Source organism: Macadamia integrifolia, chromosome 5, assembly GCF_013358625.1.
Source record: "Macadamia integrifolia cultivar HAES 741 chromosome 5, SCU_Mint_v3, whole genome shotgun sequence".
Taxonomy (NCBI): Eukaryota; Viridiplantae; Streptophyta; class Magnoliopsida; order Proteales; family Proteaceae; genus Macadamia; species Macadamia integrifolia.
This window is the reverse complement of record NC_056561.1, coordinates 10,975,882-10,990,341: the sequence shown is the minus strand read 5'-3', so window position 1 is coordinate 10,990,341 and position 14,460 is coordinate 10,975,882. Positions and strand designations below refer to the sequence as shown.

Sequence of the window (14,460 nt, the reverse complement as noted above, 5' to 3'; positions counted from 1 at the left end):
TTTTTTTAAATGCAGCAGAAGAAGAAGAAGAAGAAGAAGAAGAAGAAGAAGAAGAAGACAGAGGGTGAAGAAGAAGAAGAAGAAGAGTGAAGAAGAAGAGAGGAGGAAACGGGTTGGGTTGGAATCTCGGTCTGGTCGTGGTGCCGACGGCTAGGAGCGGTAGATCCGCTGCCCAGAAATCCCATGCTTTTTTCTTTTCTTTTTTTAAATGCAGCAGAAGAAGAAGAAGAAGAAGAAGAAGAAGAAGAAGAAGAAGACAGAGGGTGAAGAAGAAGAAGAAGAAGAGTGAAGAAGAAGAGAGGAGGAAACGGGTTGGGTTGGAATCTTGGTCTGGTCGTGGTGCCGACGGCTAGGAGCGGTAGATCCGCTGCCCAGAAATCCCATGCTTTTTTCTTTTTTTTTTTAAATGCAGCCCAGGTGGAAAGGGAGGATTGAGGAGGGAGAGTGAGTGAGATAGAGGAAGGAAAGGCTCTGGGTAACAGAGGGTGAAGAAGAAGAAGAAGAAGAAGAAGACAGGGTGAAGAAGAAGAAGAAGAGTGAAGAAGAAGAGAGGAGGAAACGGGTTGGGTTGGAATCTCGGTCTGGTTCACAACAAAAAAACCCGGTTTTGATAACCTCAACCAACCCTCTTAATCCTGACCGTTGGTGATGCACCATCCACGTGTCGCACTCTGCACCTAGCAAAACATGGAACAACAGACGATTAGCACAACAGACGATTTTTATCCTGTGAGAAGAGAGACAACCATTATTGAACAACATCCCGATGTTTTTTTTTTTTTTTTTTTTTGAAAATTATCTTGTACCATCCTAAATTTAAAATTTATATCTATTAACACCTTGTTTGTTAATAATGTCAACCACACTCCTAATACATGACGACGTTAGCTTAGAACTGGAAAGGATCATTTTGACATAATTATGTCCCCTATAGAACAACCCATTACCATTCGTTTTTTTTTTTTTTTTGCTAAAAGTCCAATTTGTATTAAAGAAATTTAATGAAAAATAACAGTACATCAAAAAACTGAAGAGCATGAGACCCCACCTTCGGCACTGCCATCAACAGGGGCACTCAATAGCTTATTTATGAAAACCGATGTAGAGGTCTAAAAAGAGCATCCTTCACCACTTGCTCTTGAATATGATATGGGAGACTTAGATCAGTTTCTGAAAGGCCTGATTTTTCTGCTGACTTAGCAAGGTAATTAGCAACAGCATTAGCTTCTCTAAAACCATGAGTTACCTTCCTCTGGATGGACTAAATGTAATGATAAATTGCATTCCATTCTTGCAGGGCAAACCAAGGGATGTTATTTGCCTGAACTGCTGCCACTACCACCTCTAAGTCTGTCTCAATCAACAAAGCCTCGATTTTTCTAATTTTTTTCCCTCCCACCACTGTAGAATAGGAAACCTTAGAAACCCTACCGGTCACTGCCTCACGCTCCATGCTCCCCAAATTAGTTCTGATATGAGATAACCATTCCCATTCATTGAAAACCCACAAAAAAGAAAATAATAATAATAATAATAATGAACCCACCTCTTCTTCTTCCTTTTTTCTCGCTAAAATCCTTCTCTTCTTTCTCCTCCTCCTCTTCTTCCTTTTGAATTTACATGGAATATTTTCTCTGCTTATTCTCTTTATCCCAATCGTAATCGAAGTGTCCTTCAAGGTCGTCATCTTCATTGTCATTGAAAAGAGGGATACTACCATTGGTGAACCTGTAATAATGGTCAGGGGGATTATAGTGAAGAGGGGAATCAAGCTTAAGATAACCCATTGTGGAGGTGGTAAGGGCGACAATGTGATTGCCGTCGCCTTTGCTTGAGCCCCAGGTTTGAGGATGGGGAGAGTGTTGGAAACGGAGACTGGGACGAAAAGGTGTACCGGTACCAAATTTCTGCGAGGAAAAACGGATGGGTTCCTTCCACAGTGGTGGCATCTCGATTACCTGGAGCTCGCACAACCCATTATTGAAGATATAGATAGGATCTCATAGAAAGAGAAAGGAGAAGTACTCCAGGAAAGAGACACAATTGAGAGTTCCGGTAGATATGACATATATTTTCTCTCTCTTCATTTAATAGATGTCATATCCACAGATTAAGGACTTTCACGTACATTTACTTACGTGAAGATTCATCGCTCTCGAGAATTGGTGGGGGAAAATGATTGCTAAAACGGAAGGGAATTAATCGATTACTTGAAACTCACACAACCCATTATCACATTACTTATGATCATAGATCAAGTCTTTCCTTTTTTTGCTTTTTTTCTTTTTTTTTCTTTATTTTATTTATGGTCAGCAAAAGAATATATTACCATGAAAAATAATGAAGAATGTACAAAAAACCCAAAAGGGACCTTACATTAAAACCCAACATAGATCAAGTCTTCACCACCCTGTTGAGTACGAGAAGATGAGGCATTGCCGGTGGTGGCCGTGGAAGCTGATGACAAAAATGATGAGTTCTTGTGGTTTATGTACCCAAACCTTGAATACCTGTTGACTCACACCAGTCACTTTGCAAAATCGAAAGATCTCAACATCTTGGTCTCTCTGAATCCACCATCCAAGCTTCTTCGCAAAAGCAAGCATCTTCTCCTTCTGCTCACCCATGAACTTCGTCAGAGAATGCTTCTTCACGTTTCTGTCCAGCTCCTTCAACTCCACCGGAGTCATCACCTCCGTATCACCCCCACCGCCACTGCCACCACCTCTGTATTTGATCAGCTCCACCACTTCTGTGTCGTCACCTCCACAGTTTATCGGCTCTAAGTACCGGCTAAGATGACCCTGACTTTGCGGTGGAAGGGTAAAACAGTAAGTTTACCCTTCCTTGAGGGTAAACTTGTAATTTTAAAAATAGCAACCACATCACTTCATCACTTGAGGCTTTTTTCTCTAACAGAGTGGATTGAAGTGTAATTTCATTTACAAAATAGGGATGTACTCGATATTATTAGCAAATTAGTGTGTTATAAAACATAAACTTAAAATTTAAAGGTGGTACAAAATAATCTCCATCCATTTGTTACTTGTCCTAAAATATATAAATTAAATTAAGGGAAAAGGTTGGGTATGCCGTCGATATTAAGTATGTTAGCACCCATTGTGTCTATCTCTCTCTTTCCTTTTTCGAAATGACCCTCATATTCTTCCTGAATGATACTCCATCATGTGTTCCTATTGGTGTTATCCGCTAACATACTTGATATCGGCGGCATACCTATCCCTCTCTCTGAAATTAAATAAACAAAGACCAAAGGTTTCCATAATGAAAGGAAAATAATAAATAAGACATGTAATTTCCTCACGTATTTATGGTGGTGACATACCCTCTTTTATTCATTAAAATGGAAGCTTACAATCTATTGGAGGAAATAGACTTCTCTCTCTTATTCTAAATGCTGTCCATGCTTGGTTCTATCATATACTATCTATTTATTTATTTATTTTCTGGAACCAAGCTAATTAATGAAATCATCCATTTCAAGGGCAGAAGGTGATGAGGTAATTAGCACCAGTGCATGTAAATGTGCTTGTCTGATCATCATATGCATAACTGTAGGCTTGAGGACACTGGTCCTTGAAGATTTTGGAGTAGTTGGTGGCTGGGCAAGTCTGAGGCGTATTATAGGAGCCAGTGCAACAATACTGATCACTGCCAAATGCGTCGCAGGCACTTTTGCAAGCAATCGTACTTCCATCAGACCCCTTCACACTCAACTCGGACGGGCAAACCGAGTTGATATTATTTGAACAACCCACCGTTTGGCAGCCACCAGTTCCACCTTGAGGAGTCACCGAGAGTGGCAAGTTAAATCCGTCCACAAGGCTGATATCATAGTATTCCTGGTCTGAACTACTACTGCCTAGAGTGAATTCAGCCAAGGAGGCTGGTGGGATCGCTCCTGCTCCATTGCATGCAACTTGGCCGGAGCCACAGTCTGCGGTTTCGCATTTAAAAGTTCCAGTTGAAGATGAGCAATATGTTCGACCCCAGAACCTGCCGGACCATCCAGAAGAGGCATCTATGGAATTTGAAGCTCCAGAGGCCAATTCGAAACCAGTTGAAGAAAGTTGTGCACTGTTAGATCCCGCTAATGTCCCTGGCCAGACTGTATACCCACAGTTGTTTTTGAACGTGAAGGTAGCTGACAAGCCTCCTGCAATCCCACAAATTAAAACAGATTAATCATTACCAACTCTGCAAACAAAATTGATCCATGGTCTTTTCTTAAATCATAACCGTGACAGTCAAAGAGAAAGAAGACATCAAAACAAAGAAAATAAACCTGAGACAAGTGCAAAGAGAAGGACAACGAGAAGGGACATATGAACTCTAGACTCCATTTCTGCTGCTTGTGTTTGAAGGGCTAGTTTATAATCTTCCTTATCTCATGGTGGCTATTTATAGATGGAGCTACTAAGGTACGTATAAATAAATAAAGATCTACTCTTTGTTGAACGAGGAAGTAATACTGAGAAAAGTCTTTTGAAGAAATAATAAGGGGATGAGAGAAAGTCTTTGATAAAGCGTGTGGGATTGGATCTATCTCTCTCTCTCTCTCTCTCTCTCTTGGCTATTGAGAAACCGTCGATCACGGCATGATTGATCAGATTGTATTTCCAAATATCTCAATTAATTAGTCAAATTCTGCATGATTGATCAGATTGTATTTCCAAATATCTCAATTAATTAGTCAAATTCTAAAAAATTGTATCCTTTTAATAAATGCCCCTTCTCCATTGAACACGCTTGTTCATGCCACATGGTATGGATGAAACTTCCTCTTTGACCCGTCTTAAGTATAGGACTCATTTTGATCAAAAAAACAAAGGAGTGTAGGACTTATTATACATGTGGAATCAGAATTCTCATTCAAAGAAAATACTGAATAATGTCCTTAGGATTAAATCGTGAATCAATTAAGTGATAAATAATAAGAAGAATATTTCAAATCTATATTAAATAAAACATCAGAATAATAACAGCCAAAATCTTCAAATTAATATTTAAAAGTCATAAAATTCCTCAATTAGTCAAAATTCAATAATATCATCCACAACCAATTAAATTTTTTACAAAAAATTATTACATTCATAATTTAAATCTCTAAGATAAACAAAAGGGTAATTTACAGTGCCACCCCCTAGAGATTGCCAGTATTATAGAAACACCCCTGCTTAATACCAAATTACTTTCAAACCCCCTACTATCAATCTCTATTACAGAATATACCTCAAATACTGACATGAGTAGTTTCCTCTTTTTTTCTAAACATCATTTTACCCTTAAAAATAGTGAAGCACTGAAATTAACCTCCCAGTCCTAAATCAACTAAACCAAACCCTTACTGAGCGTCTTTCCAGCGACCGTGATGACGGGAGGAAGCGGAAACAGTAAACCCCCTCCAGCGACTACAAGTATGTTCTTCTTCTTTTCTCGTCAAACCCTAACCCCTTTATTTTTCTCTTCTCTGTCGTACACTAACGCATTCTTCTTCTCCTCCATGCCGAACCCTAACCCCTTAAATCCATTTAACTAGATCGGTGAACTATGAGGAATTCCGAGATATTAAGTCGCAGAGCTCTGTGAGTACTTCCATGGAGAAATGTAGATGGAGAGAAAGACTGAAAGAGAAGCCAAACTGGCATTCAAGATTTAAACGGGTGATCGTCTTCCATTATACCTTTCCTGTTCCCTCCCTTGCCGTTTCAGTTCATCTCGTCCCCTCAATTGGTTTCTGTTCTTTGTCGTTTCTTTTTCTTTGCCCTTTTTTTTATAATTTTTTTCTGAAAGACTATTTTTCGGCACGTCTCTCTCCGTCTCTCTCTCTCGTTATCAGAGTTGTGAAATTCTTTCCCCTTTTTGTTTATCTATTTTGGGTTCAATCTGTTGCCCTGATTTTTGTGAAGACTTGAAGCATGTAAGATATTGATCCTGGAGAATGAAATACCACTTCCGCGTGTGCTGCAATGCAATCGTACAGAAACGAATGAGATAAAGCCATCCCTCCATTCTTACTTCCTTCTGTGAGAAAACTATATCAGAGAAACCCCCAAAACCCCACCTTCTTGATTCTTCCCCAAATTATGTTTTCTCAAAGGAAGTTCAAGAAGAAGAATTTTTGAATATTCAGCAAAGCTTCATAACTGGAAAGCAGTTCTGACGTATGCATATACTCACTCCCATGTTAAATTCAAATATAGTGTACAATAAGTTTTTACATCATGATCCTCTGAGATAAAGAGTGAGGAAATATTAGGTACAAGTTTTTGTAACATTGATCCTGGAGAATAAAATACTGCTTCCTTTCTTCCTCGTCTGCAAAGGGCACAACGCTTTAGAAATTGGAAAACAGTGAAGGTGCCTTCTTCTCTCTTCTTCTCTTCTTCTCTTCTTCTCTTCTTCTTCTTCGTTCCAACAATTTTTCCTCCCGCCTCCATCCCTTCTTCTTCGAAAACAGCAGGTCAAATTCGGAAATCTTGGGCAGTCAGAGTATTGTTTGAGAAAATAAGAGTTTGAAAGAGGGGTTTGTGTCTCAACCATAGGATTAGAATGAGGTTAAAAGGGTACAATCGTCATTTTAACTCTTCATTTAACAGCACCTGACTGCAGGGGGAGCGAGCATAATTTGTTATTATGCAGGGGGTGACTCTCTAATTGTGCCATTCTCTAGGGGAGTGGCGTTTTAAATTACCCTAAATAAAATGATCAAGGATCAATTGAAATAATGAATGTTCTGCACGTCCCCATCAATATCTTGGTTCTCACCATTAACCAGCATGTCAGAGTGCTCTCCTTCTGATGAATGATTTGGTTGAGTTTCTAGGGAGATATTCCTTAATTAAAACTGCATACAATATCCACAAGTTTGAAAACATAGGCATATAACAATAACACATGCAATAATAGCTTAAAATCAAATATACAATATCTATGGCAGTTTACAAAGTCCAGTTATTCTCGGTCATGTCCATTTAATAAATTCATTTACTTTGTTCCCCCAAATGCCTCATACACTCTGTGGCTTGTACATATGTCATCCCACACGCTCTGTGGTTAAAGCATATCTTAACACCCAAGTGTCAATTAAAATCCAAGGTCCCTTAGATGCCCCACACGCTCTGTAGTTTGTTCATACATCATCCCACATGTTATATGTCCAATGCGTATCTTGACATCCAAGTACCCGAACATTACACATAATCCCCTTAAATGTCTCACACGCTCTGTGGCTTGTGCATACGTCATCCCACACGTTCTGTGGACAATGCGTATCTTGACATTCAAGTAGGTCAATAAACAAAAAGAAGATGACTCCAAGGGTAGGAGATGTTGCTTGCACCACACACTCTTTGGACTGAAGCCATGGAATGTCCCACACATTCTGTGGCCAACATTTGAACTCATGATCCATACAAATTACATCCCTCATTTGCCCCAAAATTCTAAGTGTCAAATGTTATGGATCTCATTCATTATTTCCATCATTTAAATACACATGTGATGGAGCAAATAATCAAGTGCATACATTTTACCACATGCAATAACACATAATTTTAAGAACTAAAAAATTCATTTCTAATTCATAATTTAAAGCATACATTTCAGCCCATGCATACACATCATGTATTAGAGCATTTAACGAGTATTATATTAACACATAAACAATAAAAATTACGAAATCAACCCTTACGCATCCAATAATATATATAATTATGTAAGCAGTCCCTAATTCATAAACTCATAATGGAATGAACCAAGACAATAAGAAATGCTAAATCAGCCCCTAAATTTCTAATTTATAATAGAATAGATTTAATCAAGTTGAGAAACCTAATTTAACTCCTACAATTATGAAATCAAAATAATGTCTATTTAATTGACAAGGAACAACAAATCATCTATACTAAATCAGATAGTCTGACCGTATTGTGTCCTCAAAAAGGTGACTTATGAGAATTCTCTACTGGAATCTTAGAGGATTTAAGAAGGCCTCAGCTTGTATGGCCTTAACAAGTATGGTGAGGGGAAAAGATCTTGATGTTATTTGTGTCGCTGAGCCTGTGATTCATTTAGATGCTTTTCCAAAATTATTCAATAAAATGGATTTTGAAGCAGTTCTTATCAGCCATATTAGAGCAAGCAAGGTGTCAAATTTGTGGAGCAAGTAGGGTGTCAAATTTGTGGTTGGTTTGGAAGAGAGGGATGGCTAGGCCTATTGTAGTCTTTGAATTGAAACAGCAAATTACCATTTAATTGCAATGGAAGCAGCAACCGATTTTCATCTCTATGATTCATGTCCGTAGTTTTCGAGCAATTAGAAGAGATTTGTGGGTTGACCTAGTAGCTGTACAACCATCATCGGCTCCCTAGATTATGGTGGGTGATTTCAATGCGATGCTAGCATCACATGAAAAGAGAGGGCTTGGAGCTTTTAGCATGGGGTCAGCTACAGAATTTGAGGCCATGGTGGACACTTGTTCAATGATTTAAGTTCCATCCCAAGGGAGGAAATTCACTTGGTCAAATAATAGGAAGCGAGGTAGCACTGAAGCAGTTCTAGATAGAAGCATTTGTAATGAAGTCTGGTTGAACTATTTCCAGGACTGTGTGCAAACAGTTTAGCCATGTGTTTTCTCAGACTATTGTCCGATTTACATTGTTTTAGAGCAGAGTGGAAAGCTTGCAAATTTCCCATTCAAGCTTCATAAGTTTTGGCTAGAGGAAGGATAGATCCTTGATATTGTGAACGATTCCTAGAAGCAGAATCTGACTGGATCACCATTCTATGTCCTTGCTCACAAACTGAAGAGACTAAAACCACTGATTAGAAGCTGGTCTAGAGAAACATCCGTAGACTTTGGAGTGGAGCTAGTAAAGGCTAATGAAGCTTTATCTGTAGTCCAGGAGGAGGTCGAGACTAGTGGGTTAGATGACCCTCTTTTTGGAAGGGAAGCAGATACAAAAATTGCTTACTTGAAACCTTTGCAAAACCATAAGAAGTTGTGGGCGGAGAAGTCAAGGCTAAGATGGTTGAAACAAGGTGATAGAAACTTCGAATTCTTTCACCTATATACAAAAATTCGAAGAGCAAGGAATACAATCAAAAAGCTCAGAAAGGAGGATGGATCTATTGCTACTACTTGGAATACCATTGCGGATCACATGATCTCATACTATGAAAGGTTTCATAAGGAGGGGGTAGTTATTGAGCATTGGGAGTTGTTAGAAGCCATTCTGACCCTTGTAGATGAGGTGGATTTGCTCTCCTTAGACTCCATCCCAAGTGCAGTTGAAATCAAAAAGGTAGTGTGGGATCTTGATCAGGACAGCTCTCCAGGTCCTGATGAGTATCTAGGATATTTCTTCCCTTGCTGGGAGGTGGTGGTAGACGACTTCATTTGTGCAGTCAAGGAATTCTTTATCACTGGTATCATGCCAAAAGGTACGAATCAATGAGAGAGATCCCTTTTTCAAGTTCTCTTAGCCCTTCTCTTCTTTCGGTCTGTGCTACAAGTGGCCAGCTCAACTTAGGGCATGTCCGTGTCTACGATAAGAATCTTGCTTTAATTCCCAAGTCTGATGGTACAGATTCCTTAGATAAATTCAGGCCTTTATGTATGGGGAACTTTTACTGCAAAGTTTTGCCTAAGATCCTAGCTACTAGGACTTCATACCTTCTTCCTAGGCTTATCTTAGAGGAATAGGGTGCTTTTCAAAGAGGCAAGGGACTACATTCTAACATTTGTTTGGCTTCGGAACTAGCTAACATCACGCATGACTCTACCAGACATGGCGGCCTTGGTGTTAAGATTGACATTTAGAAAGCTTTTGATACAATTTCCTGGAAATTTATTCTTCAAGTGGTTAGGAAATTTGGGTTCTCAGAAACTTGGGTCAATTGGATCTCTCAAATTCTTTCATCATCCAAAATATCTATCCTTCTCAATGGGGGTCCAGTGGGGTATTTAGGAGTGGAGCAAGGCCTTAGACAAGGGAACCCAATTTCTCCCATTCTATTTATCCTGGATGAGGAAGTTCTATGTAGGGATCTAAATAAACTAGTCTATGATAAACAATTAAGCCTCTGAAAGGTCCTAGAGGCAAGGTTGTTCCCATCCACTTGATGTTTGCAGATGACTTATTCATGTTTATGAATGCTTCTACCAGATTTGTGCACAATCTGAAAGTCTTTTTTCAACAATATCAGGAGTACTCAGGCCAATGTATAGATCTTGACAAGAGTAAGATTTTCATGTGAAGAATTCCAGCAGAGTGAAAAAAAAAATTTTTGATGACCTTGGTATTCAAATTTGTTAGTTGCCAAGCAAATATCTTAGAGTTCAAATATTCAAAGGCAGGGTTAAAAAGCAAGCACTGATGGCAGTCATGGACAAAGTCAGGAAAAGAATGTCAGGTTGTAAGGGGAAGCTCCTCTCAATGGTAGGAATAGTGCAGCTAGTGAGAGCTATTATCTCAAGTATACCTGTCTCAGGAACCTTTAGCACTACGTCAGCATGGAATGAAATAAGAAAAAGGAACCCTAAAGTCTCATGGCACTCTATTGTATGGGGGAAAAACTTGCAGCCAAGACAATCTACATTCAGATGGCGTTTGATGCATGAGAAGCTACCAACAGATGAGAGGATTATTCAAAAAGGTATTCCCCTAGTATCCAAATGCAACTTATGCAATGCTTCAGGAGAATTAATAAACCACCTCTTTATAAGCTGTTCTTTCTCCATGGCATTATGGGCCAAATTCTTAGATTGTTTTGGGATTTTGAGATCGAATATGGTTGAAGTCGATAAGTGGGTTTATTAGTGAATCAGAAAGAGAAGAATATTGCCAATGATGGAGGCTTCGTCAATGGGTCTGATAATCATTGCAGACAATATTTGGAGAGAGGGAAATAGCAGAAGGCAAGAAGGAATTTATTGAACTGACGTCCAAATTTTTAAAATGTAAAGAGGGAACCACAGGAGGCAAGTAAGAATTCTCCAGAGCAAATTAAGCAACAGAGTGATTTAATATGCTATCATCGGTTGGGTCTAAAAAATGCTCCTATTCAGCCTAACCAAACATTACTGGAAGTTCATTGGTGTAAACCTCTCACAAGTTGGTCAAAGCTAAACATTGATGGGTGTACTCTAGGGAATCCAGGATGGGCTGGAGCAGGAGGAGTTCTTAAGGATCACACGGGGAAGACCATAGCTTCGTTTAAATACCACATTGGTATATCAACTAACCATGTGGTAGAATTCAAAGGTTTAATGGACGGCTTAAAAATGGCAAAGGGAAATGGAGTGGAGTCGCTATGGATAGAGGCTGATTCGGTGGCTATAGTAAACTCAGTACAAGCAAAGGTTGTCCCATGGTATGTAATGTAGGATTGGCTGGCAATTCAGCCTTTCTTGAACACAATAAATTCGAAAATCACACATTGTTTCAAGAAAGCAAACCCAATAGCAGACTATCTTGAGAAAGATGCAGCTAAGTCAGGTATTTCTGATTTGGATATAATCTTCCCTTCATTCATTTACAACGAGATCGCACATAATGATGTAGGAAGATGTAATACCAATTTTCATAAATTAGGTAGGTGTTTCAAATTTCCCTGTTGATAGCAATGCCGAAGGTGGGGACTTCTGAATCACATTTTATTGTATTCCAGTACATTTATCTTTTTATTCCTTTCTTTTAATAAATCTCAGAATTTCTAGCAAAAAAATAAAAGGAACAACAAATCAGCTTCTATCATTATAAATTCAAAACGGGATCAATTTAATTAAGTGAATGTACCAAAACAGCCCCTACAAATCATAGACTAGAATAGGGCAAAATTTACTAAGTGGAACACTAAACAGTCCCTAATTATCAAAATCAAGATGGCATATGTTTGATTCAAATAAAACGCTAACAACCCTTAAAACCATTAATAGAGGCCGTACTTAACATGTAACATTTAAAATTGAATAGATTTCATTAACTCATAGTGCTAACAGGCCCTAAAATCATCAATGAAATAGTCTAATCATTTATCATTTTGAATGGAATGGAAATGATTTTTTTTTTCTTTTGCTTAAAGTCATCAAAGTATATATTAAAATGAGAGAAAATATACAAAGCCCAAAATTGGGAAACAAAACACTCTTAGCATCCTACTCCACTTTCGGCATTGCCATCAATAGAGAAGGAAGCTAAGACAACTATTAAAAAGCACAAAATGAAAAACATCCTAGACATTATACAAAGTGAAATCTCGGCCTCTCCATTGCATCCCATTCCATATTGTTAGCCGAGAACCTCGGAGAGGTATCCCAAATATGCAACGATCGAGTTGCCACTGCATGCTTTGCTAGACCATCCGCTACCATATTCACTTCATGAAAACAATGGTGAATATTCCATTGAATCTCGTTCAGGTAGTTCAAGTAAAACAATCATTTTTGTTTGAACGCCCAAGGAATAGCCCTCTTCTTGATGCAGCACACAACAACTTTAGAGTCACATTCTATATCAATCCACTTCAGGTTCAGCTACATAGAGATTTTCACATCTTCAAATACTCCATTCATTTCTATCCAGAAATTAGTGGTGATTCCTTCAAAGATGGAAAAACACCATAATGCTACTCCCAAGTGATTCCGAACAACTCCTCCAGATGCTACATATCCTGGGTTGCCTAAAGAGCATCCATCTATATTAATTTTGCAACAACCATTAATTGTAGAGAGGTTGAGATCTGCAGGTCTTTCATACATCAAGAACAACATTCAACAACCCCTTAGAATCGAATTTAAAATAGCATAGTATCAATCAAAGGTGACTACCAATCAGCTCCTAAAACTTAATATATAATATAGTATATATATATATATATATTTGAAAGGTCTTGAAAGAAAAGATGAACATACATGCATACACTAAAAACATATTCTCATGAAAATATGAAAGGGATAAAAAGTAAGAAAACTACATGCGATATGGCAACTACAAGGCTGCAAAGTTCTAAGCATTTTTTTGAGATTTAGAAATGTAAAATATATATATATATATATATATAGAGAGAGAGAGAGAGAGAGAGAGAGAGAGAGAGAGAGTATAATGGTTTCTATTCACTATTAATGATGTGGCTAGATTCACCCCTTAGATAAGGGTCTTCGAACTCTTCTTGGGAGGGTAAACTGATGGTAGATGCAGCCTAGGTTATGAGGCCTTTTTCTTCTTCTACTCTTCCTCTTCTTTTCCAGTGGATACAGACCATAGGAAGGCTGCAGTTAATATCTTTTTTCTCCTTCCCTTTTCTTTTTTCTCTTCCTCTCCTTCCAGCCTTTTCTTCTCTCTGAACACTTTGACTTTGTGACAAAATCATGGTTTATCACTCTAAGGGAAAGAAAACTAATATTGAAACCACTGGATAACTAATTACTAAGAAGAAAACTAATGTTAAAATCACAAAATGAACCCTATTACTATTCAATCACTCATTTAACTATCCAACTAATTTTGTATAGTGAACAAGGAGATCAGTGGAAGCCTTATTACAATTTACAATTAATTTCTCTATTTATAACCTCATATTCATTGATTTGTAATAATTCTCCTTACAACAAAAAATATTCTCACTAATATCAAAAAATATTCTCACTAATATCGTAAAAATTGTATAATCAATTCACCTATTTATAACCTCATAACCACTTATTTTTGTATCAGTTTCGTTCGGTTTGGTTTCGGTTTGATTATTGATCGGTTCAATTTGGTCCAATTTTCAACTGATCCCAACATATCTCAATCCAAAACCAATCCAATAAGGATCGGTTTGATTTTATCCGAATTTTTTTGTTAGTTTCAATCAATTTTATTAGTTCAGGCTAAATTTTGACACCCCTATCTCAACCCATTGTCCCAAATCTCATCCACTATCTATGCCATCCAAACCCAATCCCTCCCTTCTCAATCCTAACAATCCCGTCCCACCTAAGCCCCATCCAACTTATTTCCCTTCATTTGAGTCCCTCTCATTCCAGAAATCCCCACCCCCCCCCCCCCCCCCGCACTCCTGCTAACAATCTCTAAATCTTACTTTTCTTCCCCCTCTCATTTTTCCTCTTACCATGGAACCTCTTCCTCCTACCCCTCGTTGTTCTGTTAGGATTCGCAACCCCTTTTAATGGGGACTCTGGTGAGCCAGATATCCCTCCCATTATAGGATATCCCCTCCTCCTCTTCATATTGGTAAATCCTCTCACCCAGTTGAGAGACCATTTGCCCACCCTAATGGGAAAGCCCTCAAAGGAAAAGCCCCGGCCTCCAAGAAGCAAGGAAGTTTGTGACATTTTGTTCCCTCCCCCATCCCCACCCCCACCCCCACCCCCACCCTTACCTTACCCCTACCTCTGACCCTGTTTTTGTTGTCACCCATAAAGAAATTAG

At 38.5% G+C, this 14,460-nt stretch overlaps 1 protein-coding gene across 1 annotated transcript; it reads right to left on the bottom strand.

Annotated features, from left to right (window-relative positions):
• Nucleotides 1-3,316: 3,316 nt before the first annotated feature.
• LOC122079057 (thaumatin-like protein 1b) lies at nt 3,317-4,544 on the bottom strand. Its single transcript, XM_042645298.1, has 2 exons — nt 4,307-4,544; nt 3,317-4,177 (listed from the first exon to the last, which is right to left on the bottom strand). The coding sequence occupies exons 1-2, from the start codon at nt 4,362-4,364 to the stop codon at nt 3,501-3,503; spliced, it is 735 nt and encodes a 244-aa protein (XP_042501232.1). The 5' UTR covers nt 4,365-4,544; the 3' UTR covers nt 3,317-3,500.
• Nucleotides 4,545-14,460: the final 9,916 nt, after the last annotated feature.